Here is a 22,103-nt window from a genome sequence, read left to right as displayed (position 1 = left end):
TTTTTAAATAGATTAAAATCTATTATGCGAGTTATTTAAAATTGTAATAATATTTCACAATATTACTGTTTTTCATGTACTTTTGATCCAATAAAAGCAGCCTTGGTGAGCATTAGAAACTCTTTCAAAAACAAACACTAAATCACACACATGAATAGTATCCAAAAGAGAAGTGTTCAAGTTTATTTACCTGCATCAGGAAGAAGCAGTTCAACATGTACAAGAGGGACAAAACATAGTCATAACTAAAGAGGATACTTTATGTCTCCATTTTAGAGTCCACATAGGGCAAAGCTGAATATTTTAACAAAACATTTACTCTTTACAGTACACTTTTAGGATGCTCTGTTATCTCAGCCACCCGCACTAATGCAGACATTACAGAGTAAACATAAAGACAATAAACAAAGTGCAATAACAAAAGTTAGATTAAATTATTGCATTCAAACCTTTGAAGTACCACTAACACATACGAAGCACATCATTATAGACAAATATTCACATTACGTGCAGTGCTTTACTGCTTCCTGAACCCTTTCAGGATGGGGTAAATATTTTCAAAGGCTTCATAGATCTCTGCCCGCTCTTTCGCACCTAAAATCAGAAATAGATTTATAAAACAATTTCAATGCATGGCTGCCAAATGTATTTTTAAGAATGCACTAAGTTAGAGTATGCTAGAGAATTACCTGTGAGCACAACTTTTCCAGATACAAAAATCAGCAGCACAATACGTGGCTTCACCATGCGATATATCAAACCAGGAAACAACTCCGGCTCATAGCTGTAGGGGTAAAACGGTTGACTGGTTAAATACAGATGTTACGATGTAGTCAAGTCATATAATATTGTTAACCATCAAACTCATTTATGATAGACAGACGCCCGTCCAGACCTGCTGAACTGCTGGTGAGTGAGGACCAGGCCTTCTAAGCGTATAGGAAAGCAGACATCACAACTTCCAACCATGTTTTGGATTTTAAAGTCAAGGAATTTGGCAGGGAAACCGAGTTTCTGTACCACCCTAGCGTATTTCCGTGCAGCAAGGCGAGATTGCTCCTCGCTGCTTGGAAAGATAAACAAAGGAAAAGGAAAATATAGGGTAAAAGACACATGTAAGACCATTTCTGAGCTAAGTTTGTCTGTTTTACAGCCGTACTACCCTAATGCATCATAGTTAGGAGTTTTGAATATATATATTATGTATACCTCTTGGCTCCAGTGCAGACCATTTTTCCAGAGCTGAAAATGAGAGCGGTAGTTCTTGGTTCACGGATCCTCATTATAACGGCAGCAAAACGCTATACATAAGCAAAATTTGGAGTTATGATAGTGAAAATACCTGGAACAGTTTATCATAAAGAAATTGTTCCCCCAAACATGAAAATTCGTCTTCTTCTTTTTTTTTTTTTTTACCAATGTTTATGTCAACAGAGTAAACAATGACAGAATTTACAGGAACTGATAGCTACATAATGTTTGTCTATGATTTAATAAAGTTCAATACAGTTTTTTTGCATATAAACTTTAGTAGGGAAGTACCTTTGGGTTGTATTCAGCATTTCGAGCTTGAAGTGCAATGGATTTGAGATCCAGGGGACAAGCAAGATTCACTGTTGATACAATATTCCTGTGTATAATCAAAAACTGGTTTGGAAATATAGACTGGCATTGGTCAACAGATGCATTTCTCACTAAAATCTAGCATCCAGTGGCGGGTGGGTCAAAAGTAATCACTTTACAAACATTTGTTTTGGTGAAATTATGGAGTCAAAATATTTTACAGCCTTTTTCTGCAACGCTTGAAAAAGCTCTAGGCCTATATGATGCCATAAATAAGATGTTAAAAAGAATCTCTGATACACACTCTTCATATTTTCCCTATATAATGTCTTACTGTAATTGTGGGATGATGCCTGAACTCTCTGTCACTGGGGTCATGGGGGTCATAGGAGTCATGGGTGTCATTGGGAGACTGAACTGTGAGGTGTTTTTGGCAAAATTACTGGTGTCAGTATCTCCCTCTGTCGAGTCTCTCGGTGGACCGTCGGTGTAAACACCACTGTCCTCATTCCTGCTGTCATTTTCAGCTTGTGGCGGCTCATCTTGAGTGCTCAGTTCATCAGGTAAGAAGCTCAGGTCCAAGTCCTCAGTGAGATCTTTCTCCCGAGAGGTTAAAGAGGACAGGAAAGAGGAATCCTGGAGCTGAGGAGCAGAACCCTGTAGGCCCAGATCCCCCTCAAAGTGAAAATCAGATGAACCCTTAGAAGAACAAAAAAAAAAAAGAAGAAAGAAAGAAATACATTAATGGCGTCTATTCAATCAATTAAGTTTAACAGACCTTTTATTGTTAGGGAGGACCAACATTCCAATTAAAAAAATTATAAGGATAAATATTTTCATCACGTAAATTACATTTATTAAAACAATAAATTAATTACTCATCTTAATATGACTAGCATAGCAATAATTGTCTGCTCATTCATTTCTGTAACATATCACATGTATTTATTACTGTATTTCTTTCATTATACATTTATAATTGCTTCATTTATGTAATAGGAACATATGCATCACGCTAATATTGATTATGTTTTCAGCTAACAAATTATACTCACTTAACACAAACATTTCAGCATTTGCAACTTACAAGAGTATGGTCAAAGTAATTTTCGAGGGATGCCTCCTCATCCATGTTCCTAATGGTCCATTGGGAGAAAACGGATTTCCATAAAGTAAAGTTTCCCAGTCTCAGCGTTTCTGCTCTGTGATCTAATTGGCATCAAGTGTGGAGCTACTCACAGAGGCGTGACAAATCATGCCATCAAAACTGAGGAGTTAGTTCTTTCTAGTAAGCTCAAATTAAATATTTTTGTAATAAAGCAACAAAACGTACACATTTTTGGGGCTTTATCCGCTAACAGAAAATAACAACTTGAAAATACATATATTTTCATGCAACGCAGTCTCCGGACAGTAGAGGGAGACAGACACAACGATGTAAACAGTCACTTACTTATGCGCATGAACGGAAGACAAATGATATAATTTTAACAACTGTTAAACGTGAGGTGTGCATGAGCTGTCACAAATCATTTCAAAGTATTAATGCTTAAATGTATAGTTTTTCGTGTATAGATACTTTGGCATGCATGGAAAGAAAGTATATTATGTGTATTTTAAGCTGACGGAGGCTTGTGAAAAACCAACAGTGAATATATTGGCTCCATAGAAACATGTGGCTAGGGTTATGGATGCAGTTAAAGAATGCTTGAGGGATTTTCCTAAAGAAGCTCGGGGTGAGTTCATTGGCTGTCTATTGACATCTGAACATATTTTAAATATAACTAAACTAACCATATATAATCATATGCCGATAGATAGATACACGAGTATAGAAAATACAACGTTAGACAGTATCCATTTACAGAATATATACAAAAATATTTGTTGCACCAAAATATATCTTTTAACACAGGGTTTATCAATCTTTTAGATGCCACAAACCCCCCAAAATATGATGATTCACATGTGAAGGACCCCCATCCAAAAATTTAAAAGATAGCTATATATTTTTATGTATAAAGACACAATTAATACTATGAAAATGTTATATTATAAATGTGTAAACAATTTAGTTTCTATTAGCCTTCATTAAATCATTGTTTTTTACTCTCTGTTTCATTTATTTTACTCAACTTATTTATTTACTAAGTTTAATCTTATTTTTATTTATTTATAAAAAAAAACAAAAAAAAAAACAGCTTTTCTCTAAACTTCTCCACAGACCCCTAGCACTCAATATATATTTCAGGATAATTGGGATTAATTGTTATGAAAACAATGTTACAATAATTTTTTTATTTGTGCAAATTAGACTTTAACCCAGAATACTCCAAAACATAAGTAATACCTTTTTGTTGAAAGCCTTGTAATGACTTATATATCAGTGATATGGTTATGTATTTTCTTCCTTAGAGCTTTATCTTAATGATGCAGTGCCATACCTAGATGGGCCCCTCTCTTCACTTCAGTTTTATCGTGACTGGATTGGACCCAATAAGCCCTGCATCATTCGCAACGCCTTCAGTGATTGGCCAGCTTTGTCTAAATGGAACCCCACTTATCTCAGGTGAGCCAATCAGATGATCAGATCAGCCAGAGACTTCTAACGTGTAAACCCTATGCCATGAAAATGTTTCTATGCAACTCTTTTCATATTTGTGCAGAGAGAAAGTGGGCTCCAAAGTCATCAGTGTGGCCGTCACTCCAAACGGATACGCAGATGCCATAAACGGGAATCGCTTTGTGATGCCAGAGGAACGTCAGATGACCTTCACCTCTCTGCTGGATATCGTAGAGGGGAAGGTGAAGAGCAGTGGTGTGTTTTATGTTCAGAAGCAATGCTCAAATCTGACTGAGGAGTTACCGGAGCTGACGGGAGATGTAAAGACTCACATTCCCTGGATGAGTGAAGCACTTGGTATGTCCACACATTTTACATTCAGTTTCTACTTGGAGAATGGTTGGTTGGTTGGTTGGTTGGTTGGTTGGTTGGAGAATGGTAAAATAATGTGTAATGTGGATTCTGAAATTGTTATTGTTCTTTTGTTTGTTTTTTTCAGGAAAAAAGCCTGATGCTGTAAATTTCTGGCTTGGGGAGGAAAGCGCTGTCACATCAAGTGAGTTTGTCTTCACTTGTTCATAAACATAAAATATTGTAAACTTTAATCCAGTGGTTCTACACCAGGAGGCCTCATCAACCTTCTAGGCCTCGAGATTAAATAATTGAAATTGTTTAAAATAAGACAAACAAGCATTAAAATTTGCCAAACCAACCAATCTTATTTTAATTTACCCCCTCGACAACTTCTTTTTTTCTTTAAAGCTACACTGTGTAGGAATTACTCCCATCTAGCGGTGAAATTGTATATGACTACCAACTGAATATTACTTTCTAGCCTCTCCCATTCTGAGGGCGTTTTAACTCCTACGGTGGCCGTATTATTTAAAATCTGCCGGCAGTCGAGAGTAATCTCCCCCTCGCATTCGTCACGGTGCCACTGAGTGTAAAAACGTGAAAGGCGAAGCTTGAATTTCCAGGTATGTCCCTCTTTGGCTAATGTATTTTCAAGATGGAGGCGCAACATCGCTTCCGCCATTAGAGTAGCTCACCCGCCCCGCCGTATGTATTATAAATGGCAGATTCTACGCTTACGAGAATACTTGATTAGTTGGTAGAAGTAATTATACATAAATGAGCACATATCATTTTGAAAGAACAAAGTGGTTTTTGCTAATAATCAACTTAAAAAATTACACAGTGTAGTTTTAAAGAACCAGGATTTTCACAGTTTTGAAAATTAGACTAGTAATTTTAGCCTAATTTTAAAAGTGTGTTTTCTAGACCTAGAAAAGTCATGTAAATTAATAAGATCTTAAAATGCCATAGGCATTTTAATAATAAGAATTCAAATATTGTAGTGTAGAATTTTTTTATCCTTATCCAGCTAATAACAAATGACTAGAAAAGTCATGCAAACTCATTGTTTAAAAAGAGCAGGAACCTTAAAACTTCTGGAATCTTGAAAAAAAAAAATCTAGGAGAGCCTTTGAATATTGTTGTGCACAGTAACCTTGGAGTCAAAAAGGTTGAGAAACCACTGCTTATTAATGTCCCCATTTTTGTGAGTGAACACAGTTTTGTTGTATCTGTAGTGCATAAAGATCATTATGAGAATCTTTACTGCGTGATCTCTGGACAGAAAGAATTCATTTTACTTCCTCCGACTGATAGACCTTTCATACCATATGGTAAGGAGTTGTTTCTCTATCCTAATCTTTTATTTTGCTTGCTTAGCTTAACATGAAATGCTTTAGGAAATGGCCTCATGGCTCTGTCTATTGGCATTGTTTTATTTCCTCATAGAGCTCTACCAGTCAGCGACATACAGACAAAAAGAAGATGGCATCTTTGAAATAGTGGATGAGGAAGATTCAAACAAAGTGTTTAAGTTTATTAAAATTCAACTATTAAAATTTAATTTAGTATTTTTCTATTAACTTTATAATTATGAATGTTATAAATACATTTGATAACATTTATAAAAAAGTATATTTTTTTATTTATATTTCCATATCTTGTTTATCTCTTTCAGGTTCCCTGGATCCCTCTAGACCCCCTGAACCCAGATTATGAGCGATATCCGTCCTACAGGCTGACTAAACCTCTGCACTGCACTGTGAAAGCTGGAGAGATGTTGTACCTGCCCTCCCTGTGGTTCCACCATGTGCGACAGTCTCACGGCTGCATAGCGGGTTGGTGATGTGACCTCCAAAAAGATTGCTAATTTTAACTAACTTGCAGGGATGCACCGAAATGAAAATTCTGGTCCGAAACTGACAATTCAAGATGCATTTGGCCGAAAAATGAAAATAAGGAATAAATGAATAATTAGACAAATGTATTCAATAATCAACACTCAAATAGCTAAAACATGAAAACAGTTAAACATAAGGCATTTTTATATCAACTTTTTAATAACATAAGTTTTTCTACTCCGGTTTGGACAAGCTGTTTCATTGACATCTTCCCCTGATTGAAACACTGATTGAGCAATTACTTGAGACAGGGTTCATTTCAGTAACTTGTACTCAGTGTTGGGGAAGCTACTCTGAAACTGTAGTTTGACAAGCTACAAGCTACTTGTAAGTTAAAGTAGTTAAACTACAGTCAAGCTACCCTTTTGGAAAAGTAGTAAGCTACACTACAAGTTACTATCAAAAAGTAGCTAGCTACATTGAAACTACTTTTGATTTTTTTGAACAACGTATATTATAAATGTAAAGTGTCTGAGGAATGTTTTAAGTAAAATAATTAGTGTTTAAAACAATGCAATACAATTATGATTTCAAAGAGTATTGTTTAATTACAACACTCAAATATATCAGACTGTTTGTTAAAAGTGAAAAAATGCAACAAATATGAACTTGGACAAATAAGGCCATGGGTAATTTATTAACATTAGTTGTTTCTCCATCCTCCAAATCTGCCGCCACGTCTTGCTCTTGCATGTTTTACATGTTTAAAAAATTCGGGGAGTCGGCCCGATTTTCACCAGCGCAGGCTATAGGCTATCCCCTATTGCCAAATCATACACAACCACGTCACAGGCTAGATCGATGGGGGCTATTCCTCAGTGGCACCAACCACACAGCGTGCGCATACACTGTCTCACACACACACACACACACACACACACACACACACACACACACACACACACACACACACACACACACACACACACACACTCTTTCTCTCTCTCTCTCTCTCTCTCTCTCTCTCTCGTTTTTTATGTTGAACGGAATGGCTACTGTTATCTGCTTTTCAACAAATCATTTGCACACACATTTCTGTCATTTTTCTATCTGAAGCTATTGCCTGCAACATTGAACCGCAAGATGTGTGATTAAACAACAGGTGGTGGTAATGGCTTAAAATTAGTTTGTAATCTAACAAGAAGAAGAATATCCTGGCATCGCGCTGATTCGCGCAGGCTCGACAAAACGCAATGTAGCTTTTGCTCGCGCTACACCGCTACTTGCTGCAAAAAGTAGTTAGCTACTGGAAAAGCTACACTGTTTAAAAAGCAACTGAGCTACTGCCAAGCTACTGAAAAATGTAGTTAAGTTAGTAGCGTCGCTACTTGTAGTTAACTACTCCCCAACACTGCGTACTCTATCTTTCAACATTCCTTCTGATGTTCATTCATGTTTATTTGGTGCCTTAACTAGTAGTAAAAAGCAAAAGATGATCGGTTCACATGCCGCTTGATGTCACGCAGTATTAAAGATCACCAAAAAAGATCTTAGCTCTTTGCTTGTTTGTATGAAATAATCCCGAAAAAAGCACAAACATGGCAGAGATGGCAAGTTCAGCAGCTGGAATTTTTTTGAGGTGAAGTGACTGCTAACAAGCAGACAAACGGCTAGTAGTGACATCAGTGGCAATCCACCTGTCACTCAAGTGGCCACGCCCTTAATTATGCAGAACTTCAAGGCTTAATATAATTTAAACGGATGAGTTATAAAAAAAATCACCCCCTCACAGTTTTCATAAAGGGCAAAATTAGCTGTATAGACCAAAACCACTTCGAGAACCAGGCTGTAAACATGTTTTTTTCTGCTGCAAAGTTGGGCATTTTAACATGGGGGAGATACAGATTTGACTCACTTCTGCAGCCAGCCTCAAGCGGCCAGTCGATGAATTGCCGTTTAATTCACTTCCGTGTTGGTTTCAAGAGAGAGACAGGGAGGTTGTCGCTTGGTGCTGAGCCCTCTACTCTACACCCTCTATTCTCACGACTGCATCCCAGCACACTCCAGCCATAGAATCATCAAGTTTGATGATGATATCACTGCTATGGGATGCATCTCGAAGGGGGATGAGTCTGCATATCGGGACAAGGTGTAGTGGCTGTCTGTGTGGTGTATAGACAAGTCCTCAAAACCACCAAGACCAAAAAGCTGATCATTGACTACAAGAAGAATAAAACAGTCATTCGGCCCTTACTCATCAACGTGGACTGTGTGGAGAGGGTTTCAGACTTGCGGTTTCTGGGAGTCCTCATTGAGGAAGATCTGACCTGGATTGCTAATATCACTGCACTTTCAAGTACTGCCCTAACAAGAAGGGAGGCCACCAGGCTACTCTAGGAAGCCCTCTAATCCAAGGAAGGAGAGAAACAAAGGTAAAATTATTTAACCTTGTGCCCAGTAATGTTATTTCCCAGACTCCTGACCCCAAGGAAGCTCAGGCCCTACTTAAAGACCCCAATCCCAATGAAGGAAAGCAGCACATACCCTGTCTTGTTTTAAAAAAGGTACTCCACTCAAACCCTGCTGTAACTAGCAAAACATCTGAAATAGAGCCTCATCCGAAGGGGAGAAATACCCCTACTTCAAAACCCAGCAATGATCTGGGGAAGGAGGTAGTCAAGTACTGGGAGTATCATAAGTATCCATAATAATCTCGTCCACCTTGCTCTACCCCTAATGGGTAATTGAGCAGCTTTTGTAAAGGGAGCCTGCAAAGAACTGAAACCTTAGTAACCTTACCACCTTCACTGGAATTCAGGCTGGAACCGTGCTGGTAGAATACAACTCAGGATTGGTCACATGTCTGTTGCCTGGCTACCAGTTTCTCTGTAGCTTGCTAAACGTGCTATTTAAGCGACGTAAACTGAAATGTAATAATAAAATGTAAATAAATATCTGATCATCCTCCAAAACATGGTCGCTATTTATCTTATATCATCTGTAAACTTTTGCGTTACCAAGACAATGGCTGACGCATTTGTATTCCATTTCAAAGAGATCCATTATTAGTCCCACAGTGGAAAATGAAACCGTATCCGCATTGGGCTGGGCTAGATCGGCACGGAATGGAATGGTTAAGCAAAGAGAACGGTTAGGCCCGGCAGTGGAAAAGCACCTACGGATTGCCATTACTCTGCCCTACCCAAGTGGATATTCAGGCAACTTGTCTTTACAAAGGACAAGCAAGGCTATAGAACTGCTGCTATTTGAGGGAAAGCCTAAATCCCTACTCTTATGTCAAAGGGAGGGAGATGAAAGCAGGAAAGAACACGGGGTGCCCAGTAACTCTCATCGCCTAGGCCTTGACCCTACAGGAGCTGCAGGAGAGCTTAAGCCCTACTTAAAGATGTTATTGGTGGAGAGCAGCTCATATTCTGCCTATAGCCACAGTAATGTACTTAAGATCCACAATATCTAGTGATTATACTCACATAGAGGATCTGTCCAAAAGAGAGCAATACCCCTACTTCAAGACCCAGACATTTTTAGATGAGGAGGGAGATAAACGACAAATAGGAAGTTATAAGGTCCCTATGTCCCATTCATCTTGCTCTTCCTAACCGGAATGCCCATTCAGTACATTAGCTGTAGAGAGAGATGAAAGCAGGGCATTGAGTATGCCCAAAACACTATCACCTTGGCTCCTACCCAATGGTGCCTCCAGGGAGCTTGAATCCTTCTTAAAAACTCCCCAAAAAGTTAGAGGGGAGGACAGGTCATCTCTACTTTAATTAATCGCCTCCATTCAAAGATAGCAACACTCTCTCTAGAGAAGTGATAAAGAGGCGGAAACTATCCTCTGATCCCAACCTCCTTGCTCCATCCTATAGAAACTTAGAGCAGTCTTTAAAGGGAGCCTGCAAAATGCTGTCTCTGTAGACCAGCATTACAGTCTACCACCTTCAAAGAGTCATGTAAAAGCAGGGACCAACTCGCTTTTGCCCCATGCTTTCATTACCTTTGAAACCATAGGAAGCTCCGAGCATCGGGTGGGAAAAAGCTATACCCATGCATCCTTGCCAAGGGGAGCTAACCCCACAGTATTTGTTTAGGGAATGGTGAGAGAGACTGATAAACATATGGGTCTAGTCTTCAAGCCATTGAAACAACCCTTAAGGCACCTGTACCCCATTAGAACCCCATTATAAAGGGGTATAGTATAGGCCGGAGTATAATTGAGCGGGATAGGTACCACTTAATTCATGCTTTGAATGTGAATAAATAATCCTTTAGCATTACAGTAGCATCCGGTTAGCAGGGGAGTATCCTCCAAGAGGCTGCGCTCAAGCCAATAAACCGCTGTCCCAGAGATTGAGCAGCACATTTAGCCCAGGTGACAACAGGGAGTTATTGTCCATTTATGTCATTTGCTCTTCTACCAGGCCAAAAAAAGGAGCCCAATGACCCCAGACATGCCACTAATTGGCCAAAAGAATGTTTGCATCATACAATACCTTTAAATACTATGACTGATGCTATATCCCCTTTCAATGCTCAGTCTCTATTGGTGACAGGTGCTACACATACTGGCAAGAGACTAACAATCTTCAGGTAACAATAACCCCTAACTAATAAGTGATAGTCCATAATATGGTGATAGTCCTTATGGGGAGTCCATAAGGATTTCCACAACTACTCACCATACTGAGCCAGTACATAATCAAGGCAAATTCAATCTAACTGCCATCAATACATTAATCAGTTAGCTTCAGTAGGGCTAACTCCAAGGACTGTGTATGGACCTATCCTATTGTGGGTCGGTTTTTACTAGAAATGCACACTTCATCATTAGTCAATGACTGAGCCTGGTGTCGGCGCTCTAAGGGCCTCACACCCCCCAAAGAAATCCTACTTAGATGAATTGTGGGTAGAGGGAGGGAGGATAACATTGAATTAGTGATCAGCTGTTCTCTCAGAGCGCTTCCTAGTAATAACCTCCCTTAGGTCCTGCCTCCTCTTTTTAGCTGTGAGGCGCTTCTGCCCCTACTATTCAAAGGTGGAGGGCACGAGCAGCCACACTGTCTCTGCTCATGTCTCCAAGAACCTCCCGGAGATGGGTCAGTAGGCTTAAAGGACGCAGAGGGTCTGGTCAAACCTTACAGGGGGATACATCTTATTGAAATCTCCTTGAATCTCTCCACCACCATCTCGACGGAGGTGCCAAAGAGACCAGAAGGCGAGATTGGGGCATCCAGGAGGAAATACTTGTATTTCTCCTTAATTCCCAAGAAATTTAACCATTGGTGTCTCTCCATCACCACCATGGCCACCATAGAACGGCCAATGGTCCAACAGTCTGCTTGGTGGCCCAGAGAGCCAGGTCTGTGGTATGGCACAGTTCCGCTACTGCCTTAGGAGACAAGCCATGTCCCTGGTCCAAGTCCTTAAGCAGGTCGGCCTGGTATGCTTCCAACACCGCCATGGTGTGCAGAGCACCACCAGCCTGGCATACGCCTTGCCTACGAGCCACGTGGGGGTTTGCCACGGCTTCAAAGGCAAAGCTGGAGCCTTGAATAAAGATGCCTCATCCTCAGAGATAACCCACTAGTGGTCCCTCTACAGGGGGCATCTTCACATACCTGTGCTCACCCAATCTCTCCACATTTTAAAAACTCAAATGTTGGAAGGGAAAAACGCAAGCTGAGTATGGTTTCTTCCATGACTTCACATCAGTGTGAAGATCAGGGAGAAGTGGTAGGTTCACAGGGAAAGACTATGCGCTAAATGACTACGAGCAACTTCCCATTTCTCATGCGACCAGGCCAAACTCATCCTGTGCATTGGTCGGGTCAATACATCCAGCAATTCACCATATGCGAGGCTAGTGGGAGGACTAGACTCAATAGAGACATCATTGCATGGTCCTCCAACCACATCCAGTAATTACGAACCGGATGATGCAAGCAAGATGCGTTATGGCTGATCAAAAACCTTTTACAGTGAACACATCTGGCTCATCACAGAAAGTGATTTTAATGTAATTTTAAATCATTCAAGTGCAATAAGAACTTGTTTTCTGCACACCAATACAAAACATGCACACAGAAAGCCGCCTCTCATACTGAATAATGCGCAATACTGAACTGAGTTCTCTTCCTTGTCTTTTTGCACTTGAATGGACAAATACACAGAAATGTCAAAATGCCATTTTTTTTGTCCATGTGCTCAAAACAAACGGCTCCTGAAGACAAACGTTTTTGCAGACGCCCTCTTATACTCGAAGGTGCTCTGCTTGTGACGTCATGAACTGCCATCAGCCATAAAGATTGCCATGTTCAGACACCACTGACACCCCAAGATGCTGTGTCGAAGTTCCATTTTGAAAGGGAACCGCACTGACTAAAATATTTTAGATTTAGAAAACCATATCATTACCGATTAAAAACGAGAAATTCATATTGTCCACACATCTGAAATGTTTAACTGTTGTAGTTTATCCACGTTGTGTGTATAAAATAGATGCATGAATACAGTCGACACATGCCATTGGAGAAGCACTGATTAAATGTCTCCTTCGGTCACTAATTTTGGCCCTCCAAAAAAAACAATTTTCGTTAGCGCAAATTTTGGTGCATCCCTACTTGTGCATATTCTGTTCTGTGCTCTTATGGTCAATAATGTAAATAATCATGATTAATAATGATGTTTAACATTCTTTTTGTCTTGGCAGTGAATTTCTGGTATGACATGGAATTTGATATCAAGTACAATTACTTCCAGCTGGTGGAGTCCCTGACAAACGCTGTGGGATCACTATGAGACTGTTACCGCATAATTTATCCTGTTCAAAGGTGAAGATTTGGTCATATATTTGATTATCAACAAATGGTGGCTTTACATGTGAAGATTCAAAGACTTCATGATATTTTTTTAGTGATATGGAATAAATATTGCAATAAACAATGCAGTTTACCATGTAATAAATACAGTTTTATTTGTTTGACTTATCTGAGAAAAAGATTTCAGATGATAAACTGTATAAACACCAGAGAATAGAAACACTTGACTTCGGTTTGGAGCAAAAGGTAAGACAAAGTCACAAGTTTCCAAAAAGAAACAAGATTCTTAGAAACTATGGGTCCATCTGTAATCCTAAACTACGTCTTGATCAATTGGCCATACGTTACATGAAAGCAGAGCTAGTCACCACAGAGATAGCGCTGAAAGCTGATGGTTGGTTTGCATGATTATTCATGAGGAGCAGGTCAAGCGTACAACCATGCATTCTAGTTCAGGGAGCAAGCCAACCCTAAATTCTGCTGTTCTTCATGCATATGTAGTGTATTCATGCTGATTATCACATTGTGCTTTCGTTACTGATGCAGTCCTACTGTATGGGTTTCACTTCTGCCACATCACTGAAGCCCTCTAGTTAGCTAAATCAAGTCTGTTTGGGCTTACGTTATATATATTTTTTATCTCATGCATTTTTAGTCTCTCTTAAAGCCATAGCACTTTTTATTAGATAGCAAATGAGAGCATGTGTTGCATACCAAATGGGTCTTAATAAATCTATTTTACTACAAGACTGCCAGTGCAATCTGCAATGGGTAAAATAGGGTGTATATCAGGTTTTTTTGGGCTACAATGAGTAAAAATTTGCATTGTTGTAATTACACATTTTGCCTCTTTTATTGTTAATAAATTTGTACCCACAATCCTCAAAAGAATGTGACAGAATTGGAACTAAGCAAGTCAATAAATAGAATGTATGCATCTCAGACACCAGGAAAGTTGTAGCTGTACTGAACTAGTTGCAGTGTTGCTGGGTGTACACTGTGCAAACATTTTTTTTTTTTTTGTCAGACTGTACAATATGACCCCAGTAAAATCCTGTATAAAAGGCAATGGTGACTGTGACATCACCTGTATCTTATGTCATGCTGTATGATATGCATCTTTGGTCACGACTAATGGCATTGGCTGGGTGTTTACATTATTAATCGTGTCACATTCTGAAATTTCATTCACAAAGAGCATGTCATGCTAATTTATCATACATTCAATTTTGCTCTTCGACAAAAATAATATTTTAAGAACCCCAAATCGTACAGTGTGCACCTAGCTTTGGTGCGATTTGTATCAGTAGAAAAGCTGGACACAATAAAATATGTGCAGGTCCATCTATAGAAGCTACAGTACACTTAACATTACAATGCCTTCATTTGAATTAATGGCTTGTTTCCACCGAGCGGTACGATACGCAATTATTTCCGTTTCGATTGTCAAAAGTTGTGAATGGTACCAAAATACCAAACCTTAGCAGAGTAGTCCGGTACCTAAAGGTTGGAGCTAGACTCCCTGCAAAATGTTGATTAGTTGACAGAATTGTCGCTTGCACTTGCTACAAGGGCAATGACAACACAAGAGGCGCCATTTTTTTAATATACAGTTGAAACACAATACCATTGCAACAAAATGTGAGAAACAAGAACAAGATCTGCTGTATGTCCACCATTGTTGTTTACTGTGTCTCTTTCTTCGTGCGAGAATGACGTTGATCGCTACTTTACAGCATACACCACATCCAGTAAGGGTACTGTTGGCGGTGAAAACTCAAGCTGGATCAGGGTTTACCATCCAGAATCATACTGTACTGCACCGCTCGGTGGAAAAGAGCCATAAGCTTAATAACAAAAAAAGTGCCCTAACGTACATTATCAATATTATGGAAAAGAAGAATTGTTTCTAGCAGAGGTGAGAGAGGCCACACCTCAACCTAGTTAGCAAAGGATTGTGGATTACAGAGTGACTGTTTTGTTTATCTCTTGGGGAAATGAGAGTACATCACATGACAATAAAAAATACCTTTAGGAAGTCATTACCAGAAAGCAATATGTAAAAATGCATTTCATTTCAGGACAAGGATATTTTCAAAACCTTTCTCCTAATTTGTGCACAAAAGTTCAAGAAGCTTTTTCTATCTACTTGGCTATTGCATCTCCATCAGTGTCACCAGAATGGTCAATTCAGTTCAGTGCTTTTATGGCAGTTTTGTTTCTGTTAACATTTGCAATAAGGGGTAGACAACATACAAATATCACTGATCATTTTGATATATAATCTGCTTGATTACAAATGCCGGATTTATTCATTAAAACAAATTGCTGGTCAAGATTAAGGCACCCGTATCCATGAGAAAGTTACCCTTCAAGTACAAAAAAGTCCTGCAAATAATACAAAATCATCCTTCACATTTACCCAAATCTTTCCTCTGGCACCCAACTGACCCTGCTGGGTATCAGGACATTGACTGTACAACAAACACACGTTGAAGAGTCTCTGTGCGACTCATTGACCTATCACATGAGAATAAATACGATGTCCCAATTCAACTTTAGAGCATCAGCACAAACACAAAATACAGTATAAAAATCATTCCATAATAAAAGGTAAAAGGGTGACAAATCTCCATTGCTAAGACTTCCAGGGATACCGGTCCCTGCATTGAGAATTGTTTTTAAAATATCAAATACAATGTTCAAATACATAATGCTTGCCAGAGATTCCTCTGACCAACAACAGTTCATTTTCTCTGTAACTGTTTCAGTTATATACAGAATATTGTATCCATATAAAACTGTTAATTTGTCTTTAAGACGGTGACCAAATTACTGTACCATGCAGTCAACAAACCATGTAATCAATTACTCTCCTTGATGAGTAATTGAACCATGTAGGTCTTTTCAAAAGTTACCATGGCTAAAATATCCGGATACGTTTTTTTAGTAGCAGGGCACAAAGAGGTGAGAAAAAACAGGGGTGTGTTGCTGCCATAGTAGCATGCTAAATAGGGAGGTAGGATAGTGGCATTTCTTCTCAATCTCTTTATTAAAAGCTCCTCACTATCTAAAACAGTCTGCTGAGCAGTCTTCATGGCTTGGTATCCTGTTGCAGCCACAGCACACAGAGTAGTCAGATTTTGTTGTCCATCCTCTTCTCTACAGCACTGAGCAACAATTTGGAATACTGCTCTAGAAGGGCTAGTGTCCTGTCGTCACCCAATGTTGCATTACTGTTAGCCAGCGTGGGCACTGTGCAAGTGCTAGGCAGTCTCGAAGGAGTGCATGGTGGCAGGCAATTCAGCTCATCTCTCATTGCCTGAAATGCTTCGGCCAGCACACATGTCATTTCCTGCTGCTCCTCACTGGAGTTGGTGGAGTTGCTTAGCTACAGGAGCGCACACATATGCAAAGTTAGTCAAGTCAGCCGCACAAAACAGTTTAGGCAGACGTGTGGGCTGAAGTGCAGCCTACTCTACAATTACATGTGAATGTAACCTAATGATAACCTACCATTTTGTAGAGGTAGGAGGCTTTTTTAAAACTGCTCTGCAATTCATTGGCAACCAGCCTACAAGAATCCACACTGAGGGATGTGTCTGCAAAAGAGAAACCGAACTCTGATAGTCATAGTGAGTCTTAAAATGAGCTTTGCAACAAAACCATCAAATTTTGAGAACTGAGAAGTATAAAGCATTGATAATGATTTAGAGAAGTGGTACTCAGCACAAAATGATTTATAGAAGTATGACATGGATTAACATAAATTGATTTTCCTGGTACAACCACAACCCTAACTAAAACTGTAGGGAAACGATTGATCTTAAGACAATTGTTTCAGGACGTTATCCTAAAGATCAGAGGTTAATGATAGGTTGGTAGGAATGTTCTTCCATGTCCAATTTTGCTCTAGGAGGGTCACTTTCTTGCAGTGTTTAACTCCAATTCCAACCTTCATTTCAAATACCTTTAACGGGTTCTGGAATGCTTAACTAGGGTTGTAGCTAAACACTAAAGGAAGGTAGACCTCCAGGAGTAGGATTGGACAACCTTGACCTAACTCAGGGATGTCCAATCCTGCTCCTGGAGGGCCACTTTCCAGAAGAATTTAGGTCTATCCCTAATTAAATGCACCTGAAACAGCTAATCAAAGTCTTCAAAATCTCTAGAATCTTCTAGGCAGGTTTAATAGAGCTAAACTCTGCAGAAAAGTACCCTAAAATCAGGACAATAATCAGTTGATCGGAATGTTGTTCCTTGCTATAAATATTAAATCTGAGGGCAATATTTAGTTGGTAGTAGTAATGTTGTTCCAACAAAGCTTATTGCATGCATGCATCTTAAGTGTGGTATGAACATACACCTTTACACTATGAATTACAGTTGATGCGTTGAGGGTCATCCATGTCTTTGGTTTAATGAAGAATGTTTTAACAAGTAAAATAACCCCCGGTTTCACAGACATGGCTTAAACCTAGTCCCAGACTAAAAATAATGTTTGAACTGTTTTAACTAAAAGCAACTTGAACTGACGTATCTTAAAATGCACATCAGTAAAAAAAAGTTATAAAGCATGTTTAGAAAAGCTACTTAAATGTCCTAATTGAACCAAGGCCTAATCCTGGCTTTATCCAAGCCCTGTCTGTGAAACCAGGCCTAAATGTATAAACTTGGCCCATAAACTGGTTGAGTACCACTGGTTTAGAGGGTGGGTGTTACAGCAAGTGTTAGTAAGGGCATGCCTCACCCTGCAGGTGGTAATGATTAATGGATGGAGAGGGTGAAGAGGAGATGAAAGAAGTGATGGAGGAGGTGGAGGATGAGAGAGGCCAGAGCCCTTTTGTAAACAAGTGTTTAGACAGCCCAAGTCGTAGCAGAATGGAAGATGGAATGAGGGAAGACTGATGTCCCAGCAAACCTGAGTCTTGAGCTCCTGAGGAAGACTGTAGAAGACTTGTGCTGCACTGACTCATGGGAGAGCACACAGCCTCAGAAATATCCTCTTCTTTTGGCTCTGAGTGCAAGTGTAGTTCAGCTTCCGTTAAGTTCGTGGTCTGGCTGGGAATAAGTACCATACTCAGCTCAATCTGGTCTGGGGTTTCAGATGGGCTCAAACCAACAGCTGTGACCGGCTGTACGATGCTGTTGGGCAAGTGAACTGCTCCAGGAAGTGAAGGAGGAGTTGTTGGGGTTCTACTCAGGGAATCCTTCTCCTTTTGTACAAGATTGGGGCTTTTGCTGCTCGGTGAGAGGGAAGATAATGAGAGTTTATCTGGAAGAGGATTGGGAATGTCTATATGGAGCAGGGGTCTAGCACTGCCGGTCAGTTTGACCTGGAGACCTTTAGAGGAAGAGTTTCCAGTTGGGCCAGCGCTCAGTGTGGGTATGACTGCTGCATGGGGCGTGTAGGGGCCTGGAAAAGGGGATACCAAAGTATTAAAGGAAGACACGTGGGTAACAGGAGTGGTGGGCTTGCTCTGGGAGGAGCTCTGAGGGTTTGAACAGTCAGAACCTGAGCTCCTGCGTGGGTCTGAAGATCCTGTGTCTTCTCCTAGTTCCACCACATTCAAGTTGTCACCCATTGAAACAGAGCGGGAAATCTTGGCCATAGAGCTAGTGGTAGGACTCATATAGGAACGGGATTTGGACTTCGTAGGCGTAGTGATGTCCCTGGGCAGGGTAGTGGTGGGGCTGGTGGGTGGGACGGTGGGAAGGGAACGCCGTGCTCTTTCAGAGGTCTGGGGCTGTGGGTGGACTTCCTTAGAAGGACGACTGGATATCTGGACAATGTCAGCTGATCAGAAGAGGGAGGGAACAGTTGATTAATGTGAGAAAAGAAAAATCTCCAAGTTATTCTTAGCAGACACTTCTACTGAAAAATTATAACAGATAATTTTTTACTACAAAGATAATGCCCCTGGAGCAACTTAAGGCTGGAAAACACTACATGACTTTAACAGATTTTATAACACTAGTCAACATACACTTGCAGACTTTTAAAATAGTTACAGAGAAAAACTGAGCATCATACACTAAACCACTGATTATACAATACCCGGCTAGAAGACGCATGACAAATGAAAACAATGTGTGATCTAAAATCGGCTCAAAATAATGCCCATCAGATTGAGATTTTCTGCAAAATCTGCAGAAGTGTTGACTCCACCAGACTGCAAATAAGGACAAGAATCTAAGCAAAAGTCTTGCAGTGTTTTCCAGCTTTTAGCGTTACGCACCTTTCTCAAGGGCACAATGGTAGTATGAATATTAGTACACATTTTTTTGTGCTATCTAATAATCTGTTCAAAAATACATTTAAAAACTTATTTCGGAAATAATTAATAAGACGTGTGCACTTTTAAGTGTATTTTAAGTGTAAAATAAAATATTACTTCAGATATAACTTTTTAGTTAATGGCTACACCATCAAGTAAACTGAAACTTTTCTTGAAACCAACCTACATACAAAAAATGTATTTCTAAGACCTGGTCATTTTCAAAATAGATTTTTCCTTCCTTTTAAAAGATTTTTCTTTTTTGTGCATACTCTTATGCCACTAACCCATGAATCACCCAACTAGGTTACCTTTAACCACTTTTTTTAGTGAGCAAGCATTATACAAAGCAACTTTCAGTACATCTATTCAGGGACAGACTCACTGGAGCAACTAATATAAAACAAAATCCTGTATTCTGTAGCGCAAGTTCATGGAGCAAAAGTTTACCCTCTGAGGAGATGTTGTGGATAGATTGAGCTTTCCTCATGCCCGCAGAACTGTTGTAACTTGCGGCAGCTTTAGCAACGGGGCTGATCAGTCTGCGGGAGTCCATGACAGGTGTGCGTTTCTTTTGGATTAAACGCTGACCTGTTGTCCTCTCAGAGCCCTGGGGTTCCTGCTGTTTGCCTGGACTCATATTCTCCATGAGGGGCCGTACCTCTGAGATAAGGGGCCGCACCACTCCACTGGTGTTTTTGTTTGTGGGGAATGAGAATGCAGTTCTAGTAAAAAATAAAAGTCATGTTTTTCTTCTCAGAAGTCCAAACGTCATTTGGAATAGAAGTCACAGTTGGAAGGGATTTGTTCACAGGGTAACTGTCTTACCTGCTCGTGGAGTTCTGAGAAAGGAACTTCGATGACATGCTGTCAGAGATATTTGGAGTTACTCTGGTTGGACTTGCTGCAAAAAAAAAAAAAAAAAAAAAAGTATGAGAACTCATACTTACAATAAAGGCAATTTTGTTAAGAAAATTGTGAGCACGACTAACACCCTACCAGGTTTGTTGAGGTCCGACAGGTTTACAAAATGCTTCTTTAGAAAGGCCTCCTGGTCTGGGGTCTGAGCTACAGGAGTCTGAACCTCATTCTTTCTCGAGCTATCCTCCTCTTCCTCATCAAGATCTTCCATATCCAGTTCTGATGAGTTTCCATCTACACTCAGTGGCTCAGTCGGCTCAGAGTCTACAGCGAACACATAGAAATACACAATCCTTTATCTCATCAAGGACCCATTGCATCTATTGCTTTAACAAAATGACTGTCTTCTAGTTTAGTTTTCTCTACCTTCTCCAGGGTGCTCGGGGCTAGAGAGACGACTGCTGGAATAATCCATAGAGCAGGCACTGTCTGGACTCTGCTTCTCAGGACAAGAGTTCACTTTAGTACATCTCACTCCATGGGGCAACCTTTTCACCTGATACTCGCTATGTACAAACAAAGAGAAGGGAGCGGACAGAAATTTGAGGATCATCTCAGCAGGGTGTTTTAGATCATCGTATTTGAACTGCACAATACAAGGAATAATCCAGCCAAACATGGACATTTCGCCATCAGTTATTCACCCTCATGTTGTTTAAAAAATGGTACATTAAAAAAACAGATATTTTGAGAAATGTCTCCAACGGGCTTAAAAATATCATCTTTTGTGTTCCGCAGGAGAAAGAAAGTCAGGTGTGGGACTACATAGGGGTGAGTAAATGACAGAACTTTAATTTTTTTGTGGATTAAACACTGACTCTGAAGTTGGTGAGAAGTTTTTTTTTCTTCTAAACTGACCTCCCTGCAAGACTGATTTGATCTTCACATCCCTCAGGATACAGGACCTCTGTCTCTGGAGTTTGAGGAGACAGCTGAATGTAACGAGGACGTGTTTTTTCTCCTGGTCCATTCTCTTCAGGTACCTACATAGAATATACACAAGTCAAAATGGTACAGAACAGACAAACAGGTCTGCATTGAGAAGCACACAAATAAAAATGTTATGGCATCATTGATTTCAGAGCTGTTTTGATTCTCATTTAACTCATGTCTTGTCTCTACAACCTGTCGCAGAGACTACAGCATTATTCTAATGAGATTCTACTTTGGTGAATGCTGTTTTTTAAAAATAAATTTGTCAATTTTATAAATTGTCCATCACTTCTAAACAGTGAACTGTTTTTGGTCAGTTCAAACTGCAAAGTGGAGCAGATTTATGCCTAAGTCTGGCTCTGTGAGACTATATTGGACATTATATCACATTAGATAGAAAGATACAAGTGTATTCGTATGTTTTTCCTTATTTTCATATAAAACTATAGCTATTATTTGAAGGATTCTGTATCTCACCCATGCAGCTATGGTCTGAAGACTGATGGTGCTGCCCAGTTCCTGGTTCCTAGGCGGTGGAGGATCTTTATGAACGTCATGGGTTTTGCTGGGGAAGAGAGGCAAGGCAAAAGACTCTAGCTGCCTCAGGTCCAGCATGGACTTCACCTTCAGATCCATACTGCCCATTCGCCTGGACCAGCGTCGCCTTGGCCGTGGACCTGAACCCTCAAGTTCACAACTGCTGGATTGCTGAGAAGAAAGAAGGGGTGTGTTAAAGAGCAGCATGTAGAAGAAATAAACCAAATGAGAGAATCAAAGTTAAACTGATGTGAAATTGTCTTAAGCCCTATTT

At 39.9% G+C, this 22,103-nt stretch overlaps 3 protein-coding genes across 9 annotated transcripts in view; 1 reads left to right on the top strand and 2 right to left on the bottom strand.

Annotated features, from left to right (window-relative positions):
• Window positions 1–126: 126 nt before the first annotated feature.
• tbpl2 (TATA box binding protein like 2) lies at window positions 127–4,043 on the bottom strand. Of its 4 annotated transcripts, XM_079633146.1 has the most exons (8): window positions 3,914–4,043; window positions 2,651–2,699; window positions 1,898–2,262; window positions 1,543–1,630; window positions 1,210–1,301; window positions 896–1,066; window positions 690–784; window positions 157–594 (listed from the first exon to the last, which is right to left on the bottom strand). In XM_079633146.1, exons 2-8 carry the CDS (start codon window positions 2,693–2,695, stop codon window positions 518–520), a joined length of 933 nt encoding a protein of 310 aa, XP_079489272.1. In that variant the 5' UTR covers window positions 2,696–2,699; window positions 3,914–4,043; the 3' UTR covers window positions 157–517. The 4 variants fall into 4 exon arrangements, with proteins under 4 accessions (XP_079489273.1, XP_079489272.1, XP_079489274.1 ...); XM_079633147.1 differs by lacking the exon at window positions 3,914–4,043 and having other exon boundaries at window positions 127–594; window positions 896–1,063; window positions 2,651–2,990; XM_079633148.1 differs by lacking the exon at window positions 3,914–4,043 and having other exon boundaries at window positions 896–1,063; window positions 1,543–1,613; window positions 2,007–2,262; window positions 2,651–2,992.
• On the top strand, window positions 2,979–21,898 carry jmjd7 (jumonji domain containing 7). 3 transcript variants are annotated; one of them, XR_013800027.1, is made up of 11 exons: window positions 3,110–3,299; window positions 3,979–4,132; window positions 4,230–4,483; window positions 4,626–4,682; window positions 5,719–5,814; window positions 5,930–6,006; window positions 6,159–6,318; window positions 13,052–13,172; window positions 21,098–21,130; window positions 21,255–21,338; window positions 21,778–21,898. XR_013800027.1 is itself a non-coding variant. In XM_079633144.1 (9 exons), the coding sequence occupies exons 2-9, from the start codon at window positions 3,251–3,253 to the stop codon at window positions 13,138–13,140; spliced, it is 936 nt and encodes a 311-aa protein (XP_079489270.1). In that variant the 5' UTR covers window positions 2,979–3,071; window positions 3,233–3,250; the 3' UTR covers window positions 13,141–14,044. The 3 variants fall into 3 exon arrangements, 2 of the variants coding, with proteins under 2 accessions (XP_079489270.1, XP_079489269.1); XM_079633144.1 differs by lacking the exons at window positions 21,098–21,130; window positions 21,255–21,338; window positions 21,778–21,898 and adding an exon at window positions 2,979–3,071 and having other exon boundaries at window positions 3,233–3,299; window positions 13,052–14,044; XM_079633143.1 differs by lacking the exons at window positions 21,098–21,130; window positions 21,255–21,338; window positions 21,778–21,898 and having other exon boundaries at window positions 3,074–3,299; window positions 13,052–14,377.
• Window positions 15,174–22,103, bottom strand: part of mapkbp1 (mitogen-activated protein kinase binding protein 1) — a 52,937-nt gene continuing 46,007 nt past the window's right edge. The window contains exons 22-30 of one of the 2 annotated variants that reach the window (XM_079633141.1): window positions 21,770–22,000; window positions 21,218–21,342; window positions 20,726–20,865; window positions 20,438–20,623; window positions 20,267–20,342; window positions 19,889–20,163; window positions 17,911–18,957; window positions 16,677–16,762; window positions 15,174–16,551 (exon numbers count right to left, since the gene is read on the bottom strand). In XM_079633141.1, the coding sequence (XP_079489267.1) occupies window positions 16,297–16,551; window positions 16,677–16,762; window positions 17,911–18,957; window positions 19,889–20,163; window positions 20,267–20,342; window positions 20,438–20,623; window positions 20,726–20,865; window positions 21,218–21,342; window positions 21,770–22,000 (2,421 nt within the window). In that variant the 3' untranslated portion in view covers window positions 15,174–16,296. The remainder of the gene's footprint in view (window positions 16,552–16,676; window positions 16,763–17,910; window positions 18,958–19,888; window positions 20,164–20,266; window positions 20,343–20,437; window positions 20,624–20,725; window positions 20,866–21,217; window positions 21,343–21,769; window positions 22,001–22,103) is intronic. The other variant, XM_079633142.1, reaches the window with a different exon arrangement.

Source organism: Phoxinus phoxinus (genome assembly GCF_949152265.1).
Source record: "Phoxinus phoxinus genome assembly, chromosome: 13".
Lineage (NCBI taxonomy): Eukaryota > Metazoa > Chordata > Actinopteri > Cypriniformes > Leuciscidae > Phoxinus > Phoxinus phoxinus.
This window is presented reverse-complemented; position numbering and strand designations above follow the sequence as displayed.

Excerpts from the sequence above, each read along its gene's own strand:
- tbpl2 (XM_079633146.1), bottom strand. The coding sequence starts at position 2,695 with ATGGATGAGGAGGCATCCCTCGAAAATTACTTTGACCATACTCTT. Across the intron at positions 2,263-2,650 it reads ATTACTTTGACCATACTCTT|GGTTCATCTGATTTTCACTT; the intron begins GTAAGTTGCAAA and ends TGTTCTTCTAAG. Across the intron at positions 595-689 it reads TGGAAAAGTTGTGCTCACAG|GTGCGAAAGAGCGGGCAGAG; the intron begins GTAATTCTCTAG and ends TTCTGATTTTAG.
- jmjd7 (XM_079633143.1), top strand. The coding sequence starts at position 3,251 with ATGGATGCAGTTAAAGAATGCTTGAGGGATTTTCCTAAAGAAGCTCGG. Across the intron at positions 3,300-3,978 it reads TTTTCCTAAAGAAGCTCGGG|AGCTTTATCTTAATGATGCA; the intron begins GTGAGTTCATTG and ends TTTCTTCCTTAG. Across the intron at positions 4,683-5,718 it reads GGAAAGCGCTGTCACATCAA|TGCATAAAGATCATTATGAG; the intron begins GTGAGTTTGTCT and ends TTGTATCTGTAG.